The 24095-nt window shown below is 35.7% G+C and overlaps 1 protein-coding gene across 2 annotated transcripts in view; it reads left to right on the forward strand.

The window, feature by feature from the left end:
- XPO4 (exportin 4) overlaps positions 1 to 24095 on the forward strand; it is a 121399-nt gene that overhangs the window by 46787 nt on the left and 50517 nt on the right. For both annotated transcript variants that reach the window (XM_045797118.2, XM_045797120.2), the window contains exons 5-7: positions 3032 to 3148; positions 3894 to 4047; positions 23798 to 23910. In XM_045797118.2, coding sequence (XP_045653074.1) covers positions 3032 to 3148; positions 3894 to 4047; positions 23798 to 23910 — 384 coding nt within the window. The remainder of the gene's footprint in view (positions 1 to 3031; positions 3149 to 3893; positions 4048 to 23797; positions 23911 to 24095) is intronic.

Genomic DNA, 24095 nt, shown 5'->3' on the forward strand with positions numbered 1-24095 from the left:
TTTGAAAATAACTTACTTTAAAAAATTCGCCTTTTTATTTCATAAGTATGAAGTGGAAAAAAGAATACAAAACAATACATACAGGTGATAGTAATGATATATAAATGATGTATACCTGTGTATTAAAAAATTAGAAAACTGAACAGATGTTCACAGTAATAACCTCTGTATGGTAGGGTTGTAGGCAGTTTTCTTTGTGCTTTTCTATACTTTCTAGCTTTTCTAAGATTAAGATATATTATTTTTATAGGAAAAAGAGCTATAAACAAAATATTCTTATGTTCAGAGAACTGAGTCTATAATAAGACTCTGTTTTCTTCTTAGTTATCATGTGTTAAGAATGTACTTTCCTTTATGGGTGAATTTTACTTTAGTAATGTGAAAGTTTGCTGTTTTGGAGAGGTAATCTTTATTGCTGCTCATGAAACCATCCCATCCCCCTGAGGGCTCCTTGTTTGTCTGATGAGGTTTGTAGTTAAAGGAGGCTTTTATTTAAAAAAATTCTTTTTGGGGCCTCCTGGGCGGTTCAGTCGGTGAAGCATCTGACTCTTGATCTCATCTCAGGTCTTGGTCTCAGGGTCCTGAGTTCAGGCCCCTGTGGCACCTATCTAAAAAAATGATAAAAATCCTTCCTTTTTCTAAGCACCATTAACCTCAGAAAGTCCTCAGCTTGCATTGTTCTTGCCCCTCTCCTTCACTCATTTTTTTCATATCTTGACTTCAAATACATGCATGTCCTCCTAGGAAATGTCTAGCTTCATTGTGAATACAGGTTGTTTCATTAATTAGTGTTGTGTTACTGAAAATTTGAATGTGGTCATAGTTTTAAAATATGCCATTTTTTTTTTAAGATTTTATTTATTTATTTGACAGAGATAGAGACAGCCAGCGAGAGAGGGAACACAGGCAGGGGGAGTGGGAGAGGAAGAAGCAGGCTCATAGTGGAGGAGCCTAATGTGGGGCTCGATCCCATAACGCCGGGATCACGCCCTGAGCTGAAGGCAGACGCCCAACGACTGAGCCACCCAGGCGCCCCTAAAATATGCCATTTTGTAGTGAATAGAGGTTGACACTAATAGTTTGTGGGAATTTGTAAATTACTTGTGTAAACTATTATAGATAATTTATTTGTAAGAATTATAAATTTGTGTTACTGAGAGGTTCTGGGTTCGTAATGTTCTATTCACCGAAGTCTTATTTAGAAAGGAGAGAGAAAAACCAAGGTTAAAAGACATAAAATATGGGATGCTATAAAATGTTTCCAGGATCAGAGGATCTTGTAATACATTGTGTTAGATCTCTGTGTGCTGACTTTTTGCTTTGAATTTTATTAATTTGAATTTAATACCTACTTTCTTCACTAAAGCCTAGGTATATTTAAGAACTATGTTCATAGTTGGTCCCAGTGTTATTTAAGTGTATCTGTGAGGTTTTGATTGTTGGCATTTCAATCATTAATCACCATTTTAAAGGAAAGCTATTTTTTAAAATACAATTTTCTTAACTAAGAAAAAAATGAAGAGCTTGTACTAGTGAGTTTCTAAGATTTTGTTAGTGTGTAAAATGAAGTGTGAGTATGCCACAGACTGTTTTCTCTATAAGAGGTTCTTTAGTGCTTGGTTTCTCAGACCAGGTTTCTTCCTCCATGTGCCTGGGGCTGTGCAAAGGCAGTTAAACTTGTACAATTCTCTTGATGATTTGGGAAAGGGGCAACATTTTTATATTAAAAGAAATGTATATTTTAAAGTAAAGTTTACAAAGAGTGAGTGCATGTGTGCGTGTGTATGTGTGTCTGTGTTTAAACTAAACCAGGCATATTAAGAGTACTTTTACCATTGTTGAAGGCAGCTTAGTCTATATCCCCAGATTGCTGAAGGAATTTGCATGTATTCTCTATTGTTAGTCTTCATGGAGTGGCAAAGTCTAAGAAACTGCTTGAATGTATGGGCTGGTGTGCCATCCATAAATATTAATTATACAGCCATGCTTATTTTAATTGAAATTAATTTAATTGAAATTAAATATGAATTTGATTCTTTTTCACAGTTTTTAGAGGAAAGTTTCAGACTTAACGCAAAAATAAACATAAAGTGTATTGGTCATCCATGTAACCATCATTCAGTTTTAGCAAATAGCAACTCATGCTATTCTTTAGGAATTTAATGTTATGTATATTTGCTCAGATTTGCCAAGATAAGCATCTGTAAGGTCAAGGTACTGACATCAGAAGCATTTCTGAACAAAGATGTTGCAGTTGGTGGGTGGGTATGACTGTGTTCAGCTGTTGTATAAGCTTGCATAAATAGTATCATCTTGACTTTAATCTTTCGGTTGTTCAGAGGTAGTGTGCATATTTCTGTTTAACCCCTGGAAACTTGCCAGAATAGTTTGTATCCTCTCCATCCCTGGCACCTTGACTCTAAATAGTCTATGAGTAAAAGCAGTAAGTTGATGTTAGGAGCCTGTTGGATAGAGCCATTAAGAAGGAAAATCTTTATTTTCAATTTAAAAAACTTTTGAGAATTACCTGGTTAATGTTTTGGATGCTGTAAAATCTGCTTCACTTTTCATCTGCTTGGAAATACACTTTATAAACATGAGAACATAGAGTCGCACAGACCTGAATTCAAATCTCAGCTGGTGTTTATTACCTTTCCTCTCCAAACCTCACTTGTTCAAATGTGAAATGGGGATATGGGTTGTTGTGGGAAGTAAATGAAATAATACATTCAACATTGGTTATGTTGAAATGTCATTTGTACTCTATGACTGAATAGATGTATTTCCTGAGTTCAAGTCACAGATGGATTTGTATAACTGAAATTGAGGAAGTATATTTATAATTACTAGGCTACTTAGAAAGGAGAGCTAATCTTTATTTTGTCATATCTAGTTTTCTGACTGGTAGGAATAAGATCTAAAGATATAATGGAAGATCTAAAGATAGAAAATGTTCTTTGAACAAATACTGTATTGAAACAAAGCGTTGGGGGAAAATGCCTTACAGTTGTTTCTTATCAAATAATTACAGCAAACTCTGGCCTGTTCTATTCTAACTGCACTATTGAGTGAATTCTCAAGTTCAAGTAAAACGAGCAACATTGGACTCAGTATGGAATTCCATGGTAACTGCAAAAGAGTTTTTCAGGTATTGGTATTTTTATGTTTTATTAGATTGTTTACTTTTTACACAATCTGTTCTTAATGGAGCAAGAACATTTATTTGATCTAGTTGAATGGTAGCCTGTGCTTGAAGATTGGTGTTGTGATTTCACAGCATTTAGTAAAGGATATAATATAAGATAGGATAAAGATTTGGCGAACATAGTTGACAATTTTAGATTTCTTGTTTAATTTTAGTCTTTAAACAAAGAGGAAATACCACTCCAAAGATCCTTAGATTATTTATTTTGTTCTTATTACATTTAGATGTAACTGATTCAATTGGTGGGACTTCGCTGGCCTTAAAATAGGCCTGGCAGAATGCCAACGAGGGCCATGTATTTAAAATGTTATTGCAGATGGTGTGGGCTCTTTGTCTCGTATGTATTGTTTGGCTCTGAAGTAAAGTTATGTGAAGGCATTGGCTTAAATCCGAGGGCTCTGCACTAAAGCAACTGACCCCTCCGGCTCTGTAGTAGTTGTCAAAGACTCCACTTCTTTTATGGAGTAGCATTTATATTATAGTAGATGCATTCAAACTGGTGTCACTTGAAAGCATACTTGTGATATAAATTATGAGCAGGCCTAAAAATGGAAAATGTTCTTAAAGAGGTAGTGTTTTTCCATTGAAAATTTTAAGGTTTTTGTTTGTTTTGTTTTATGGTTCTTAAATGGGAATACATTGTGTATCAGCTTTTGATTGAAAAATATGTGTGATTTATTTATTATAGGAAGATGACCTTCGTCAAATCTTCATGTTAACGGTTGAAGTTCTTCAGGAGTTCAGCAGGCGGGAAAACCTCAATGCTCAGATGTCTTCAGTATTTCAGCGTTACCTTGCACTCGCCAATCAAGTCTTGAGCTGGAACTTTCTTCCTCCAAATTATATCCTTTTAAACTGAAGAGTTTATTTGTGGTAATTTTCATAGATGACTTAATTATGGCTAAAAGTACTTCATCTCTGCAGGTTTGTAAAGTGTTATTGCTGGAAAGAAAATACGTTTTTAAGAAATGGAATTTAATTTTTTTTTCATTTTATAATGTACAATGCAGTGGACTACTTACAGGATTTAAAATTTCATTTACAGCTTTGTAGAAGAGAGTCAAATAAATGGAAGCATTTAGTGGATAAGGGGGCTGTTGCCAACTAATAGGAATAGCAGTGTTCCTTAGGAAGGAAAAAGAAGAAGGTGGGAAGTGAATTTTTGTCGAGAAACTGAATCATTTCCTCTGTGTAACATGTGATTACATTGGATTTATTTGGCTGACTTTCCTTAAGACTAATTTGGCATTCTGTGATTTGATCTTTATGGATGCAGATATTGTTCGAGTGTAGATAGTAAGGTAGTAGTATGTTTATTCTTTGAAGACCTTTTTTTTTTTTTAAGACTTTATTTGAGAGAGAGAGAGAGAGAGAGAGAGAGAGAGCATGAGTAGGGGGAGGGGCAGAGGCAGAGGCAGAGGGAGAAGCAGGCTTCCCGCTGAGCAGGGAGCCCAACATGGGTCTGGATTCCAGGATCTTGGGGTCATGACCTGAGCTGAAGGCAGATGCTTAACCAACTGACCCACCCAGGTGCCCCCTTTGAAGACTTTTTTTTAATATTAAAATATAAAACTTTTATTTCTAGCTAATTATGAGTGATACAAAATAAGTTTAAATGGGTTACATTGTAGGTACATATGTCTGCTTTTTAAAAAAATCAGTTATTAAAGTTATTAAAGTTCTGTTTCTTAGTTTAAGGTTTATGATTTGCTTTCTAGAAAATTTGCTACCTATTGATAGATTGAAAGCAGTACTATCTAGTGTCTCTTCATCTTTATCATAGTTGAGTCAGACAAATCTAGGTTTAATTCTTTTTTTTTTTTTTTTTTAAAGATTTTTATTTATTTATTTGACAGAGACAGCCAGGGAGAGAGGGGACACAGCAGGGGGAGTGGGAGAGGAAGAAGCAGCCTCCCAGCGGAGGAGCCCGATGTGGGACTCGATCCTGGAACACCAGGATCACACCCTGAGCCGAAGGCAGACGTTTTAACGACTGCGCTACCCAGGCGCCCCATCTAGGTTTAATTCTTAGCTGATGTTAGGCAACATCACTGCGTCTCAGTTTTTCCAAATATAAAATGGGGATATGGATTGTTGAGTGATTTAAATATAGTAATACATTTAAAACACTCAGGAGTTAGCTACTATTTATTGAGCTTTTAGTAGCTTATTTGAATAAAGAAGCTTATCAGCTGTCTGTGTTAGGTTCTTTTTTCTTGACCTAATATACAGGAAATTTAATTTAACTTGTTGTACATGTCTTTAATCAGTCTTTTCTTGGGGGCCTAGGTATGGGGGGTTAGGGAATCTATTTAGGAGAAAAAGATGACAAGCAAATAGGAAATACATATTCAGCCATACCAGAGATTTAAGGTGAGACTCATTTTTATTCCAACAGAACCAAGAGTTGCTACATTCACATACTAGAAATTACCTACTGTTTTTGGCTGGTAAAATTGTGGGATTTTAAAGGGGTTAAGTGGTGTTAGGTACAACTTTTCCTTCTATTTTCAAGTTAATACACTCATGCAGTAAAAAACTAACTGTGAAATACTATATAGGGTATTGAGTCTCTGACTCGTTGTCATTCCCCAAGGCAGTCATGGTGAGCTGGTGCTCTGTGGGGCAGAGCTTATAGGGGTGTTAATCACTTTCTGCTTTTATCCTTGCTCTCTAATCAGCTTTCTCCTCATTATTAATTTATATCTTCAGTATATTCTTTTTGGTTGTTAAAATGTATATATTTTCTTAGGTTTGCTTTTTAAAAAATTTCCCCTTTGAGTGCTGCAATATAATTTTTGCTCCAGTTTTTGTTAGTAAAAAAGGGAAAGATGTTGAAAACTTTGAGACAGATTTAAAAAAGTAGCAGGCCATATGGAACTATCAAAACATTAATTATATATGTAGGGAAAATCAACAAAAGTTACACTGCATATATTGGAGCCAATTTTAAAGTCTCTGTTTTAGGGGGAAATGTGACTGTTTTGTAAAGGGAAACAGTGCTGTAGGAGTTTGGAAACAAAGTTTGTCTAAAGATACACACACATAAAATATTTTCATAAAGTATTTAGATAAAGCTCTGGAAAACCTGTCATCTGAAAATAATTAGCACGGCTTTAGTGTTCCCAGAGAAAATAATCCCTTGTTTAAAGAGAAGTAGATCTTGATCTTGACCTTCAGATATTCTACTTCATGACTTACAGATGAATTCATATCTGACCATAGATGTTTGCATAGTGGCCATTTGTTGGCCACCTGAACTCCAGTCCAGTATTCCTTCAAGAGGATTAGCTTTAAATGTAGGGAAAGAACATGGCAATGGAGTTAAACAAAGCTACATTTTTAGTGCTAATTAAGGGAATCAGTTTCAGGGAACCCAATTGTGATATAATTTCTAATTTTGGCAATTCCTTGGTGATCTGTTTAATCACTGGAAGGGAATTGGATTATCATTTAGCTTTGTACCTTGAAGAGGGCCTACAAATCAAATTTAACTTAGTTAATAAAAAATGTTTGGCTCTTTAAAAAATGATTTATCCCTTAAGATAGAATAATAGCTAGTAGACCTTGTAAAATGTGTATTTTGTATCAACTATATTCGATCATTTAGAATGGTATCATGTTAAATGAGGCTGTGTTAAATTGCCAATATCAATCCCTATTCATAATTTTTTGCAATGTGCTTTCTTTCTTGCATCTTTTTATTTTGATGTACTTCTAAACATACAGAGATACTACAAGAGTAATTGAAAGAATTGGCCGTATGTCCTAATACCAAGATTCACCAGTTGAAAACATTTTGTCCCTTTTTCTTTTTCTTTCTTTCTGTCTCTACATACGCATAATTTTTGTTGTAAGGATATACCACATTTCTAGTTATCCATGGATTAATTGATTGACAGTTGGGCTGTTTCAGCTTTTTGGTTATTATGAATAATGCTGCTGCTATGAACATTCATTTTTAAGTTCATGTTTGGACTTAAATTTTCATTTCTCTGGGATGTACCTAGCAGTAGAATTGCTGAATCATGTGGAAACTGTGTTTAATCTTTTGAGGAGCTGCCACGCTGTTTTCTAAAGTAGCTGTACCATTTCACATTCTTACCAACATTATATGAGGTTTCCAATTTCTCCACATCCTGGCCAACACTTGTTATTTGTCTGTTTATAGCCATCCTATTTCATATGAAGTGGTATCTCATTGTGATTTTGATTTGCATTACCCTGACGGTTAATGTATTAAACATCTTTTTATGTGGTTTTGGGCCGTATGTGATTCTTCTTTGGAAAAATGCCTATTGAAATCCATTGTCTATTTTTTAATTGGTTTATTTGTTTAAAATTGAATTGTAATAGTTCTTTATATATTCTGGATACAGGTCCCTCAACAGATACATGATTTTCAGATAATTCCTCCATTTCTCTGAGTTGTATTTTACTTTTTTATGATGTCCTTTGAAATACAGAAAATTTGAATTTTGATGATGTCCAATTTATTTATTTTTTCTTTTGTTGTCAAAGCTCAGAAATCATTGCCTGATCCCAAGTCATGAAAATTTATGCATGCTCAGCCTCCAGATTTTTTTTATAATAATTTTTATTATGTTATGTTAGTCACCGTACAGTACATCCCTAGTTTTTGATGTAATGTTCCATGATACATTACTTCCGTTTAACACCCAGTGCACCATGCAATACGTGCCCTCCTTAATACCCATTACCAGCCTATCCCAGTCCCCCACCCCTCTCCCCTCTGAAGCCCTCAGTTTGTTTCCCAGAGTCCATAGTCTCTCATGGTTCATTCCCCTTTCTGTTTACCCCCCTTCATTCTTCCCTTTCTTCTCTTGCCGATCTTCCTATTTCTTATGTTCCACAAATGAGTGAAACCATATGATAATTGTCTTTCTCTGCTTGACTTATTTCACTTAGCATTATCTCTTCCAGTCCCGTCCATGTTGCTGCAAATGTTGTGAAATCGTTCTTTTTGATGGCTGAGTAATATTCCATTGTATATATGGACCACATCTTCTTAATCCAGTCATCCGTTGAAGGGCATCTCGGCTCCTTCCACAATTTAGCTATTGTGGACAATGCTGCTATGAACATTGGGGTGCATATGGCCCTTCTTTTCACTACGTCTGTCTCTTTGGGGTAAATACCCAGTAGTGCAATTGCTGGATCATAGGGTAGCTCAATTTTTAACTTTTTAAGGGACCTTCACACTGTTTTCCAAAGTTCAGCCTCCAGATTTGTATTTACGTAAATGATTTGTTGATAAATGAAAGGATATGATTATAGACCAAAATATATATTAGATTGGCTGGAAGGAAATTTTGTGTAGTTGGTTGCTGAAGCTTTCGGAGATTTCTTACTGAGAAGTATGTAAATTATGACTATAAAAATGTTATCGAGAAAGCCAGTCGAAGCTGAGAGGTATTAATGAAAAGAATACATGAATTGAATGTTTAGATATTTATTAATATTTAAGAGTATTTGCTGTCACGTATAATAATTTTGCAATTATCTTAGGTCAAGATTAACGTGCATACATAGAGTTTCACTGAAGAAGTCATAACTCCACAGCAGTGGTTCTCAGTTGGGGTGATTTTGCACACTTGATACATTTGGCAATGTCTGGAGACATATTTGTTTATCACTTATAGGGGAATGTTACTGGCAACTGGTGGGTAGAGGCCAGGGTTACTGCTAGACATCTAACATGCACAGGACAGCTCCCACAAGAAATAGTTATTGTGCCCAAAGTGTCAGTAGTGATCCACACAAAAACTTTTATGTGAATGTACTTAGCAGTATAATTTATAATAGGCAAAAAGTAGAAATAACCCAAGTAGCCTTCAACTGATGAATGGATAAATGTGGTTTACCCACATTATAGACTATTATTCATCAGTAAAAAGGAATACTGATACTGATACATGCAACAACATGGATACACCTTGGAAACATCATACATCATACATTCTTTTTGTGAAAGAAGTCATTCACAAAAGACGACATGTTGTACAATTCCAGAGTAGGCAGACCTATGGAAACAGAAAGATTAGTGGTTACCTAGGGCTGGGATGGTTGGATAAAAACAGGAGGTGATGGCTTAAGTGCATGGGGCTTCTTTTTGGGTGATAAAAATGTTCTAAAATTATATCATGGTGATGGTTGCATAACTCTGAATATACTAAACACCACTGAGTTGTACTGTCAATGAGTAAATTGTGTAGTACGTGAATTAAGTCTCAAGGCTTTAAAAATATCAGCAGTCATGCCAAGGGTTAGAATAAATCTTGCTGTACAGGTCAACTGCCTACTGTTGTAGAATGTTTCAGAGGCAGATTAAGGGTATAGATAAAGTTTTGGGAGATACTCCTTTTATGGGGCCACTGAAGTAAAGGGGGTGAGAAAGATCATTCAAAGGGAAGCAGAGAAGATTGATGGTAGAATCTTTGGGTACAGCAATAGTAAGAACCAGGAAGAAGCAAAAGAGATTGAGCAGGGTAGTTCAGACAAGCAGAGGGAATAGCCAGGCAAGGGAGTCGGGGAAGCAAAGATAGATGAGTTTTTCAAAAAATAAAGGTAGTAGATGTGCTGTTACTGAGAAGGAAGATGTAGATTGGGTATCAGGACACAGATAGCCATGTGGAGATAAGTTTATTTGAGTGCCAGGTGGGCAGGGTATTGCACAGAAGCCATTTCAGTGATTGAGTAGTGATTGGTAATTGAAGTAGAAAGTGTCAGTATTTCGAGGACCATGAACTTGAGAAATGTAGTGGCAGTTTGAGATAATTGAAGGTTTGGTTTGGTTTTGTACTTTATGCTTTGGAGAAGTGAAATCTGTTTATTGCCCAAGGGGAAGAAATCAGAATTGACGCAAGAAAATGCGATGTTGTAGTGCTAGATAGGCCAGTGGTACAGATGTTTAGATAGCCCAGGATGCAGTTGAGGTAGTGAGGAAGATAATAAGCTTTAGGTTGTATGGTCTGCCTACCATCATGACCCAAGATTCTTAGCTATTAAATGCTGTTTTGATCAGCTTTGTCTAGGTTTATTCAAAAGTAGAGGAGCAAAGTTGTAGACATCAGCATCTGATGGAATTTGTGTGTGTGTGTGTGTGTGTGTGTGTGTGTGTGTGTGTGTGTGTGTCTGGAAAAAAATGTATAAAGCCAATGTGAAGTTTCTTCTTCAGTCTTCTTTTTTTTTTTTTTTTTTCATTTTTCCCCAAACTATCCTCTGTTTCTACCTGATAATTGTACACTTTGAAAGAAAAGTCAGTCTGTAAAGTCATTAATCAGTGTCAGAAGTAGTTTATGTTTTATCCTCCCAGGGATATTTCTGCTTTACAAGGAATGTATCCAGGAGGAACCAGCAAGAAGAATTTCTGACTTCAGGTCATTGGAAGGAAAGGTTATGTTGGGAGTAGTCCCTTCGGTCCTAGGTCATAATTGATTGTCCTGAATTATATATTAACCTATACTGTAATATTTTGAAAAATATTTAGTAGTTGAACTTTTGAACTTGGTAGTTCTTTTGAACTTTTGAACTTGGTAGTTCTTATATCTGTTTTCTTGCCTGTGATATCCCATTGTATTACCTATAGTTATTATCCTATTATACGTACTATAGTTACATAGAACCATCATAGCTGGTAGGGCCTTTGGCTATAGGAGAAAGTTAACAAAACTGCTTCTCTGATGTCAACCTGCAGGTGGTTGAAGAGCAAACGGGAAGGCCCACTAAGTTGTTTGCTGCTCTCTGAGCAGGGCTGTGCAGTTTTATTTTCTTTATTTCAAAGCCCACAGATTTTTCACTTATTACTTTTTATAGTTTAAATCTAATCAGGAGCAGGGAGGAATGGATTGAGCATTAGAAAAAAGTCTCCCCAAGAGGAAACTTAACTTCCATACTTTTTAAGTCTCTTACCTTAATTGCTTAGTAATTTAAGGCCATGGGCAACTTAAAAGTTAAACCTTACATGCCAGGAGCAGCATCCCTTGGTGCCCCTTTGGCTTAGTAAGTTATGTCGTTTATGTAGGTGTGTGTTGGACAGGTCTGACTTAATTACTTTAAATGTAGTATTTCTCACTAGAAAATTATTTCCTTTCAAATTATTTATAAAGAAATATATCCATCGAGTTCTAAATTCTGAACTGTCTAGGTTATCAGTTTAATAAATTCTTAACAAATGACACTACATATAAGGTAGTCCTGGGCTATACTCTGAGCATAGAGTTTAAGATTATATTATTTGCAAAATGATGTCGATGGGAAGATGGTAGAAGAGCTGCCCACTAAAGTACATGTTTTTCCCATGTATTAGGTTTAAGTGAGTAGTGAATACTCAAGAAATTACAGTAGTATGGAGAATTTTGGTTTATTAATACCTAAAGTGAATTCTTGAAGGCCATTCTGTACATCTTAATTTTGATGGCAGGATTTTTTTGTTCATATCAGACACCATTAAGACCGTGTGGGTTTAATCCTTTTATCGGTTAAAGAAACTTTGCTTTTACTGTGGGTAGAACTATACTTCCTACCCTGGTCAGTTGTCTTTAGCAGATTTTGGTCATTATTTGGACTGGGGAAAAGTGTGTGAATCTGTTACCATTAATGCAAAATCATTGTTCTACTGACAGTAGGCTGGTAGCATGATCTTTATGTATAAAGATTACACAGCTGCCCACCCTAGACAGTTGTTGTGAGAGATCAGAGAGTAATTAGTATTAACATTGTGGTCCTGCAGCTCAGCCTGAGTCGGATTTTTAAGTTCCTTGAAAGAAGGAATGATGCCTTTTCTCCCTCTTCACATCAGCTTTGGTTGACTAGCCTAGCCTTACACTAGGGTGGGTAAGTAACCAACATATTGGAGTGGAATACAAAAGAGGGCTTGATAGCCTGAAAGTTCTCTGACCTAATCACCAAAACATGTATTCACACCTAAATGGGTAGCATTGAACTGTATAAAAGTAATGGAAATGTAATTTAATTGGGGTAAACATCACTTACTGTAGTCTTTTGAATTTTTTTTTTTTTAAAGATTTTATTTATTTACTTGACAGAGATAGAGACAGTCAGCGAGAGAGGGAACACAAGCAGGGAGAGTGGGAGAGAAAGAAGCAGGCTCATAGCGGAGGAGCCTGATGTGGGGCTCGATCCCATAACACCGGGATCACGCCCTGAGCCGAAGGCAGACGCTTAATGACTGTGACACCCAGGCGCCCCGTCCTTTGAATTTTTAATATTAGGTTTTCTATTTTTTAATCCACTTAGGGTAGTAAATATTCCTGATTATACATCAGGTTTCCTTCCCAAAGAAGAAAGAAGTAGGGAATTGTCCTATATGGAAGACTTTAAGATTTTACTCACATTTGTAAGTCATCTAAAATGTCTGCTTGGTACATTATGTCTTTTCATTAAAACAACTGTGTTCTGAATTGAGAATTCATGTTCAAAAAGTTACATTTGGCATTGATAAAAGATAACATGTTGACATAGCATTGATTTTGAATTAAGAAATACTCGTATTTTTTTAAGGCATTGTGATATAATTCACAAGGCATACAAGTCACACATTTATTTATTTATTTTGATATATATAGAGAGAAAGCGTGCACTCAAGTGCAGGGTGGGGGCGGGGGGTAGGGGGAGAGGGAGAGAGACTCTCAAGCAGGCTTCATGCCCAGTGTGGAGCCCAACACAGGCTCAATCTCACAACCCTGAGATCATGACCTGAGCCGAGATCATGACCTGAGCCGAGATCAAGAGCCAGATGCTTAACTGAGCCACCCCAGTGCCCCACAAGTCCCACATTTAAAATGTACAATTAAATTTTTTCTTTAAAGTTTACTCAGGAGTTGTGCAACCATCACCATCATTGATTTTAGGGAGTATTTATCAATCCCAAAAAGAAACCCCATACCCTTTAACATTCCCGCCCCCACTTCCCCCCACCTCCACCAATGGCAACTACTAATCCACTTTCTATCTAGATTTTTCTATTTTGGATGTTTTATTTTAAACAGAATTCTACAATATGTGGGGTTTTTGTCACTTTTATGTGGCATGTTTTTGAGGTGTATTCGTTTTGTAGCATGTATCAGTATTCCATTCCTTTTTGTTGCCAAGTAACATTCCACTGTGTGGATAATACCATGTTTTTAGTTCCCTATTCATCTGCTGATCAGTTGATGGTCATGTGAGTTCTTTCCATTTAAAAAAAAATTTTTTTTTTAAGATTTTATTTATTCAGAGAGCGAGAGCATGAGAGAGAGAAAGAGCACAGGCAGGGGGGAAGGGCAGAGGGAAAGGGAGAAGCAGACTCCCCGCTGAGCAGGGAGCCCTATGTGGGGTTCGATCCCAGGACCCCAGGATCATGACCCGAGCCGAAGGTAGATGTATAACTGACTGAGCCACCCAGGCACCCCAGTTCTTTCCATTTTAAAAAAACAATTTTCAGTATAGGGTAATGCTGCTATGAACATCTTTCTACAGGTTTTCCCATACTTGTGGATATATTGTGGTATTGTGCATGTATTTCCCATACTTGTGGATATATTTCTCTTGGGTTTAATCTGAAGGAGTGGATTTCTGGGGTCATATGGTAACTATATAGTTAACATTTTGAGGAACCTGTACTATTTTGCATTAACATTGTAGTGTAGAAGTATTCCATTTTGTTTGCGACCTCACCAACACTTATCTGGGTTTTTTTTTGTTTATAACCATCCTGTTTCATACAAAGCGGTATCTCACTGTGGCTTAGATTTGCCTTACCCTAATGGTAAATGCTATTGAACATCATTTCATGTGGTTTGTTGTTTGTGCTTCTGATACATTTGTAAGAAGGCTTTGCATAACCCAAGGTCCGAAAGGTTTTTTAAAATAGACTTTTTTAGAGCAATTTTAGGTTCATAGCAATATTGAGCAGAAGGTACAGAAATTTCCTATATCTTCCCTTCCCCCACACATGCATAGTCTCCCATTACCAATATCCCCCCCTGAGTTGTGCTTCTGTTATCATTGATGAACCTTTAAGTGACACATCATTATCACTCAAAAGTCCATGGTTTACATTGGGGTTCACTCTTGGAGTTCTGTGGGTTTTGACAAATGTATAATGACATGTATCCACCACCACAGTACCATACTAAGTAGTTTGACTGCCCTAAAAATCCTCTTTGTTCCACCTATTCATCCTTACCTCTCCCCAAAGCCTTGTCAGCCACTGATCGTTTCACTGTCTCAGTAGTTTCTCCTTTTCCAGAATGTCATGTAATTGGAATGATATAGTATGTGGCCTTTTTAGATTGACTTTTGCTTAGTAATATGCACTGAAGATTCCATGTCTCTTCATTGCTTGATAGTTTATTTCTTTATTATCACTGAATAATATTCTGTTGTCTGGATGACAATTTTCTTATCCATTTACCTACCAAAGGACATCTTGGTTGCTTCTAAGCTTTGTCTGTTATGACTAAACAGCTGTGTGCAGGTTTTTGTGTTGACACAAATATTCAGCACCTTTAGGTGAATACCCAGGAGCGTAATTGCTGGATCATATGGTAAGAGTAGGTTTAGTTTTTTGAGAAACTGCCAAACTGTCCTCCAGAGTGGCGGCAGCATTTTGCACACCCACTGGCAATGAAATGAGTGTTCTTTCAGCTCCACATCCTTGTCAGCATTTGGTGTTGTCAGTGTTCAGATTTTGGCCAGTCTGGTAGGTGTGTAGTGGTATCTTATTGTTGTTTAAATTTGCATTTCCCTGATGACATATGATATGGAGCATCTTTTCATGTGCTTATTGCCATCTGTATATCTTTGGTGAGGTGTCTGTTAAGGTCTTTAGTCCGTTTTTTAACTGGGTTGTTTGTTTCCTTATTGTGGAACTTTAAGAGTTCTTTGTATATTTTGGATAATAGTCTTTTACCAGAAATATCTTTTGCAAATATATTTTACTAGTGTTTGCTTATTCTGTTATATTGTCCTTCACCGAGCAGAATTTTTTAATTTTAATGAAATTCAACTTATCAGTTCTTTCTATCATGGATCATGACTTTGGTATTATATCTAAAAAGTCTGTCAAACCTATGATCATCTAGATTTTCTTCTATATTCTAGGAATTTTAGTTTTGTGTTTTACATTTAGGTCTGTGATCATTTTGAGTTAATTTTTGTGAAGGGTGTAAGGTCTGTGTCTAGATTCTTTTTCTTTCTTTCTTTCTTTCTTTCTTTCTTTCTTTCTTTCTTTCTCTCTCTCTCTCTCTCTTTTTTTTTTTTTTTTTTTTTTGCATTGGATGTCCAGTTGCTCAGGTACTATTTGTTGAAAAGACTGTCTTTACTCCATTGTATTACCTTTACCCTTTTATCAAAGATTATTTGACTACATTCATATAGATCTGTTTCTGGTCTCTTTATTCAGTCCCTTTGATCTATTTGTCCATTCTTTCTCTGATACCACACTGTCTTGATTATTGTAGCTTCATAGTAAGTTAGATAGTGTCAGTACTGCAACTTTGTTCTTGTTCTTAAGATCACAAAGATTTAATCTTATATTTTGTTCTAAGTTTTTATGGTTTTTTAGCCCATTCAGTTAGGTTGGTCATATATTAGGTCTATCATCATTTTAAGTTAGTTTTTGTATATAGTATAAGGTGGAGATCCAACTTCATTTTTTTGCATGTTGAACATCCTATTGTTCCTGCACCATTTGTTGAAAAAGATATTTTCCAGTTGAATTGTCTTGTCCCTGCCACCCCCCACTCTGTGTAAAATTACCCAACTGTAAATGCGACAGTGTGTTTCTGGCCTCTCAATTCTATTCCATTGGTCTTTATGCCTGTTACTCTGCCAGTGCCACATTGTCTTGATTATTATAGCTTTATAGTAAGTTTTGAAGTAAGGAAGTGTGTGTCCTCCAACTTTGTTCTTTTTTTTTTTTTAAGATTATTTTGTCTTCTCTGTGTCCCTTGCATTTCCATATGAAATTTAGAATTGGCTTATCAATTTCTGCAGAAAAGGCAGCCGGGATTTTGATAGATATTGTGTTGAATCGGTAGATCAGTTTGGGGAGTATTGCCATGTTAACAGTGTTAAATTTTCTGATCCATGAACATGGGATATCTTTCCATTTATTTAGATCTTTAATTTCTTCCAACAGTGTTTTATACTTTCAGAGTAGAAGTTTCGGAATTCTTTTGTTAAATTTATACCTGTATAAGTTTTATTCTTTTTAATTTAGTTGTAAATGGAGTTGATTTAAAAATTATTTTCATATTCATTGTTATTGTATAGAAATACATTTTTATTTAATGTTAATCTTGTACCATGTAATGTTGCTGAATTTACTGGCTCAAATAGTATTTTTTGTGGATTAAAAAAAATTTTTATATACATGGTATTATCTGCAAACCATTATCTTTATTAAGGACTTATTATATGTAGGTTTTATATGTGTAGAAAGTAATTTATGAAAGTATCCTCCACCTCAGCCCTGGGTGGGGCAACATATATAGCTCCTGGGATTTGGTAGATGTTAGAATCACCCCCCGTCCAGTGAGCTAAGTACACGTGCCCCAGTCTGACTTTGTTGGAGACTGAGACGAAATCTGCCTGCTTTCATTCTGTTTCAGATCACTGCTGTCCAAACAGTGTCCCTGGTCCCATGATCTTTGTCATATCATCCCAGTTTAAAAATGGTCTCTAGCATCCTGGATGATCTGATCTCTGCCTCCTTCTCCAAACTTTTCTGTGCTGTTTTGTTAGAGCTACTCTCACAAGCTGTTTTCCTCTGCCTTGGCACCTCTTCACATGGACTTTCTCTGCCTGGACACGTCTCCCCTTTGCCTAATCACCACCTGATTGTGCCTCAGATGTGTACCCTAGATCAGGTTTCTTTTGCTATGCTTTCTCATATGTAATATATGATTTCTCCCACCTCGCTCACTTCTCAGTTGTAAATTTTCATTTGTAGCTTATTTGAATAAATTTATTTACCCACTCATTTGGAAGCTCATGAAAGCATGGGTCATGTTTTTGTTCACTATATTGTTTTAGCACCTTGCACAGTCTAGTATATAGTAATAGATGCTTAGTAAATATATATTATTTAATTAGTGAGGTAAGATGATTTGATTCCAAAGTATTATTTTAGTTCTTGGATGTTTGTTTATGCCACTAAGATTATTTAGCTAGGAGTTCACCTGGTGTCCATAAATGCTTAAGGGTTTTGGCAATGCTAATCATAAATGACAGTATCATTTTGTAATAAGAATGTTTGGCAGGTATGTTTGGTATGTTGACTTTAATAATACTTCTTTTTTTAGTTTGGTTACACTGCCTTTTATTGATATTCTATTTTTGTGGATCTGATTTTGTTTTAGTAAAAAAAATTTCAACTCAGTCTCTTGGGGAAAGCTAACTGGATCATAAAATAGTAATGGGATATAGAAGCCTTCACCTAAATTAGGATTTCCAGTAAAGCCGATGTTACTATTTGCAGGCAAGGCTTGGGAAAACATTCAGGTGAGGTCAGTTCTCCTTTATTTCAAAGGACTTTTGGTTACTTGGACTAAATGCTGTCTGTAAGACTGGGCTCATTGGTTTTGTGTGGTGCCAGAAAGAGAAATAACAGTTTTTATTGTTAAAAAAATTCATAGTGACAGAGAGTAAATGTTTATTTATTATTTTTTTTATTTTATTTTTTTAAAATGATTTTTTATTATATTATGTTAGTCACCATACAGTACATCCCCGGTTTCCGATGTAAGGCTCGATGATTCATTAGTTGTGTATAACACCCAGTGCACCATGCAATACGTGCCCTCCTTACTACCCATCACCGGTCTATCCCATTCCCCCACCCCCTCCCCTCTGAAGTCCTCAGTTTGTTTCTCAGAGTCCATAGTCTCTCATGTTTCATTCCCCCTTCTGATTACCCGAGAGTAAATGTTTAAGAAGAAAAACTTGGTGTTCCCTTTGCCTCTGAAACTTGGTTTTACTAATGAGGTGGCTTAAAAAGAATATGGGAAGATGGAGAAATTAAAGTTTTTATTACTTTTGTAAAATGTTCATTGTTGCTACAGGATCTTCCTGTATCATAAAGTATTTATAAGTATAGGCTATGGTAATTTTCATACTCTCTGTGTTTGTGTGAGGATGATTTGTAGTTATTGTATAACTCACTGTCTTTTTACTGTCAGTTACCACCACAAAGTGATACCCTTACTAAAGGTGTTTAGTAGGTGAACAAGAACTCATTTGCATTTGTAAGGACTTCTGAAGATGACTTTTCTCCCCTCGTGTTAAGATATATGTGCTCACTGATAATAGTGTTTTGTTGTTTGAGACCTCAAGACTTGTTGTTCGGGGCAGGAGACTTAGTAGGATTTATCCAGTGACAGTCAGTAGCAGGGTGCATTCAATTCTGTCCTTCTGGCTCTTAGCCTAGCGTGTTTCTCTCTGGTTATAAAGTAGGGCAGGTGGTACATTTATATGCTTTTGAGTTCTTAGAAGTTGCTGAGCTTTCCTAAGCAGAGAATTTTAGAGCTAGATAGGATCATTGTGAAGCAGATGGTAGAGAATAGAGAGTTAATTCTTCACTGTTCTGAGGTGCAGTTGAATTCACATCTAGCTGCAGCTGATTTTCCAGAGGATTAAGAGAGTGTTGAACTTAGAGGACTGGTTGGGTTTTTGTACTTCAGAATTGAAACCGTTGCTGGAACCCTTTGCTAAGAGGGGAGTGGGCTTGTATTTGATACAATGACAGAAACATCATTGTGCTGTAATGTGGTTTTTGAATTTGGTGAAAATATGGGAAGGTAAAGTAAGATTAGATGTGGATGACAGATTTTTAAAAAGACATAGGATTACTAAAAGGCAAAGCAGCTCTGGATGGCTGTTTTACTGAATTTTTTTTTTTAACAAATGAATTATTCTGATACAAAAGATAAATTACTTTAGTTCAGTATTTATTGTAGATAAATGTTTAAAGCCATAAGCCAAGAAAATTCTTGATTTAAAATCTAATTCAGATTTTGGTAAATGCTAGCTATTAAAGTAGTATCAACCTGTCGTGACTTGTAGGTCTCCTAAAATCCGATAGGTGTATAATATGTATAATAAACGATTAATTAGTAAATAATCACTTCATCGTCAGACTTCTCTTTCATTGATAATACATTTGGATAAAAAAGAGAAAGCAGTATAATGTGTAGATATTATGGCATGTTAATGTAGTAGTATAAATGAAAACTTTTGAAACTTTTGAAAAGGAAACTTGTTCTTAAAAGAAACTATTATTTTATTTAAACTTTAAATCATTTTTTAAAATGTCTTAAGAATAGAAATACTAGGGGCACCTGGGTGGCTCAGTCTGTTAAGTGTCCAACTCTTGGTTTCAGCTCAGGTCATGATCTCGTGGTTGCGGGAGCAAGCCCCGAGTCGGGCTCTACGCTCAGTGCAGAGTCAGCCTGCCCCCTCCCTTCCCCTCTGCTCCTCCTCCTCTCTCTTGCTCTCTCTCTCAAATGAATAAATAAAATCTTTAAAAAAAAGAATAGAAATGCTGGATTTCTGAATTTTAGAGGTAGTCTTTTTGTTTTGTTTTTAAAGTAATCTACATTACGAATTATCTGGGAGAGAAGTGATATTTTAGGGTGTCTTATACATACAGAAATAGTCAATTAATTGGCAATACCAAATAAAAAATTGAATTATCCTAATTTTTTACATTTTGAATGTACAGATGTGGTCCAGATCTGTATATGACTGTTCTGTTCACATTGTGATATGCTTCTCACTCATTTTTTTAATTGAAAAGTAGTACCGTTTATAGTAACAATATTTCAGGTAATACAGAAGAACCCTCATAGCCTCTTTTTTTTTTTTTTTTGAAGATTGATTGATTGATTAGAGAGAGAGAGAGAACAATAGCAGAGGGAAGAGGGAGAAGCAGACTCCCTGCTGAGCAGGGAGCCCAGTGTGGGACTCCATCCCAGGACCCTGGGACCATGACCTGAGCTAAAGGCAGATGCTTAACCGACTGAGCCACCCAGGCGGCCCCCTCATAGCCTCTTATGAAGATAACCACTTCAGCAGTTTCACAGCACAGTCTGCTAACTGAAATATGTATTTCTTGTCAGAGTAGCTTTGTTCTTAAAAATTTGTTCCATTCATTATTACACTGGTCTTTTTGTTGTTTTTAATGTTTGAGTTTTTATTAAAATGATTTTGGGGTAGTTATATGTTCTTTCAATAGACATATTATTTGTAATCAAGTTAAATGGTTGTATCTTATTGTACCAACAAGAGTATGTGTGCACTTTTACTATGCAAAAGTGGTGGTAGTGGTTGTGCTGGGCTGACTTACAAGGACAAGGTTGTTAAGTCTGCAGTGTTGTAGGTTAATTCTTCAAAGAACAATTAGGGTAGCTTCTGAGCAAAGTGTGTTGTAAGTGAGGTTTCTAATAGAAGACGAACATCATGTCAGAGATAAAAGTCCTTTCTAGGTTTGGAGTTGGAAAACAAAAAACTCACGTGAACTTTAATTACTTTGGCTCAGGTCATGGCATCTGGCTGCCTGCGCAGTGGGGAGTCTGCTTCTCCCATTCCCTCTACTGCTCCCCCTGCTTGTGCTCTCTCTCTCAAATAAGTAAAATCTTCAAAAAAATAATTAGGGGGAAAGTATTTTCTGATAGATGTCAGATAGAGAACTCATAGATCTCCATGTGCTGTTAGCAAAGTGTAAGGAATTAACGTTTTAAAAATATGCTTGTTGTGAGCTTTTAGAGGAGATTTGGCTGTACATACTGGGAACTAGGGAAAGTATGTTTAAAACAGACCAGGATCAGGGAGGCTGAGACCAGGATTTAAAAAGATTAAAGATTTGAGGATTATTTTGAACCTGAAGTTTCGGTGAGCAATTGCAGTTAATTCCATTTCATATCTGGAAAAAGCCCTCTCTTAAATATATCTTTCCATTTTCTCTTAATATAAATCCTTAAGATCCACAAGAATTTATGGAGCATACACTTTTTCTAAATTAGAAAAAGGTAGAAAAGAGAATTAAACAAGTATCTTGGTTTAGGTTTTGTTTCCTTTTGTAATACTTACTAATCTTTGAAGTTATCACCTTCCACTCACTGAAGTACACTGGCAACCCCTTGTTGAGTATAACCAGCAGGCTTAGGATGCAGGAGATTTCTCTTCTTCTCTTGGAATGAGATTTCCCCTATTTCCAAGACATAAATATTACTCCCTTTACTTTTGCCAGTATTCTCCCAATATTCTTCCTCTGTGTTTGAATTGTGTAGGATTCTTGGGGGTTTTAGATTTTAGCTTACTCTTGCAGGTACCAGCACCTGAAGTGTTTGTCTTTCTTACTCTGAGAGCAGCTTGCACTTGCTTTTTGCCTGGGTGGCTATATTAACAAGAAAATTGACAGGTGGTCTGCTTTGAGATGAACCATTTTACTACAGTTATGTGAATCCGTCTCATAACCCACCTAATTTAATAATAAACTTATACCTTTTGTAAACATATGAAGTACTAATAAATTCTGTAATTTTTCTACTTGAAAATATTTAGTAAAATTATACACATATATTTTGTTTGTTAGATCTGGATGTCCAACAAAATAAGTTTACCATTTAAATGTAAGATTGCAAACTCCTAAAAAACTGGAACAAGATTGTCATGATTTTCTTTATGTATCTGCTCAACACAGTACTGAACATAAGTAATAAATATTTTTCATTACTGGCCAGTATATATCAAAATCATTGCCTTTTAATTAATGAAATGCGACATTGAAATTTAAGGAAAAAAGAACTGGAAAAAAATAAGTGGAATATTTTTTTATGGAGTACAAAGAATTTATTGCATTACACTTGGGTACTTTGTTGCATATGCTCAAGCCGCCTTTTTTTATGCCCCAAACTTTTATTGTGGAAAATCTCAAAGATGTGCAAAAATAAAATACCCAGCTTTATCAGCTCTAAGTTCTTGTTTCATCTCTACTCTTCCATCCTCAGGTTAGTGTAAAGCAAATCCTAGACATCCTATGATTTCATCCACAAATATTTCTCTAAAAGATAAGCCTTCATTTTAGACAACATGTAAAAATACCTAGTATTCAATCAGTGTATTCTGAATGCAGAACACACTGTTAACGACATAAGTCAAAATATGTGTCTAGTGAGAAAGTGAAATCATTTAAAAAACTATTGACACACTGAAAACTCTTAGTACTCATGGACTGATTTCTTTTTCTTTTTCTCTTAAAAATCCAGGCTTGCTTCATTTTAACCCGTCCGCTTGGTCTCTTGACTCTTTCCCTGCACCTCCACAAGGGGGCAGATAAAGGAAGAGAAAAGTGAAATTTAAGCGACTGACTTGAATTTCACTTTTATTCATTAATCAAATGGAGTTGCAGAACATTTTTGGAGCAATTTTTCAGAAATAAGCAAGCAGACTTCTCTTCTGAAACAACTTGTAGTCCCCTCCTTGCTCTTCAGAGACGAAATATTAGATATTTCAAAAGGGGGTTAAGTAATAATTTTTTAAAAAATGGTTTCCAAAGCATTGTCATAGCCTTTAGTGTTCTCTGTTAATGATTTGGGCTTTAATGAAAATACAGCATTTGAACTTGTGTCTAATTTTTGGAAGCTATAATTTTGGATAACTATTGTTGAAATTTCTCATTGAGTGATTGAGAATGTTGCCTAGTTGATGTATTTAGCTGGACATCTGATTAGTAGTGGAAGGGGCATAAGTACTGTCTTTTATGCCCAGACAGCTTTCCCTTTTCTTAAAAACCTCAGTGTCTATGTCACTGTCATTAAGTGAATTATAGTCATGGACACCTAAAAATACATTATGATTACTTTATGTGTGACAAAGATAGTATTCTATTTGAAGCATGTTTGATATTGAAACACTTGAACACCATAAAGGTAGATTTTTAGTCTGTGGGTATTTTAAATGAGTATCGGCGGTGTTGTACATAAGCTGATTATTTCTTTGTCTGGAATTGGTATTTGCATAATCTAATGTGTGGGAGTTTTTCTGCTTCAGTATGATATATATTTGCTCTTGTTCTTTTTTTGTTACCCAGTGAATATATTTCTGTGGGAAAAATGCTATTTTTCCAAGTAGTGTGTTATGAGACTCATATTTTGTATATGTGGTTTTAGCTGTTATAAGATATTGGGGGGAAATGGTGAGATAAATATTCAGAAATTGATTTTCCCTTTTTTGTATATATTTTTGGCATCTGTTTTACACTCATATTTTTTCTTTTGTTGCTACCATTAAGATCTCTGATTATCAAAGTTTTTATATCCCTGCAGCATGACATGTATTTCTGATGAAACTGTTACCTTATATTCCTGTAGCATTCTTTTTTTTTTTTTTTTTTAGCACTTAATGCCTTTTATTCCTTAGCTTCATGCATGAATTATGTAGCATATGTGAAGAGGCTTAAACTGTTTCCATTACATTCTTTTTGGATGGCTCCTGTTATATTTAGGATATACTTATACTTTAGACAAAGTAAGAATGTTATTGTTGTTGACCTTGACACCAGATAACTGGGCAGACATTATATAGCTATGTTTGAATCCTCACAAAATGTGCTGTTAAAGCCAACAGAGTCCTGGCGGGAGACTCTTCTGGATAGCAGAGTTATGGAGCTGTTCTTCACAGTAAGTCTTGCTTTTCATCTCTGGTGGTGAAGGCCAAGGAAGAGTGCCACTGATAAGAGTACATGTTTTCTATTTCTCTTTAAAGTAAGACAGATTGCTTTCTCCTCTGAAGCCTTCTCTTCTAATCAATACATCTACTTAAATAGAAATTATATGGAAATGTCCTTGCTAATTTATAAAAATGC

Source organism: Ursus americanus, chromosome 10 (assembly GCF_024610735.1).
Source record: "Ursus americanus isolate L20-20 chromosome 10, mUrsAme1.1.p, whole genome shotgun sequence".
NCBI classification, from domain to species: domain Eukaryota; kingdom Metazoa; phylum Chordata; class Mammalia; order Carnivora; family Ursidae; genus Ursus; species Ursus americanus.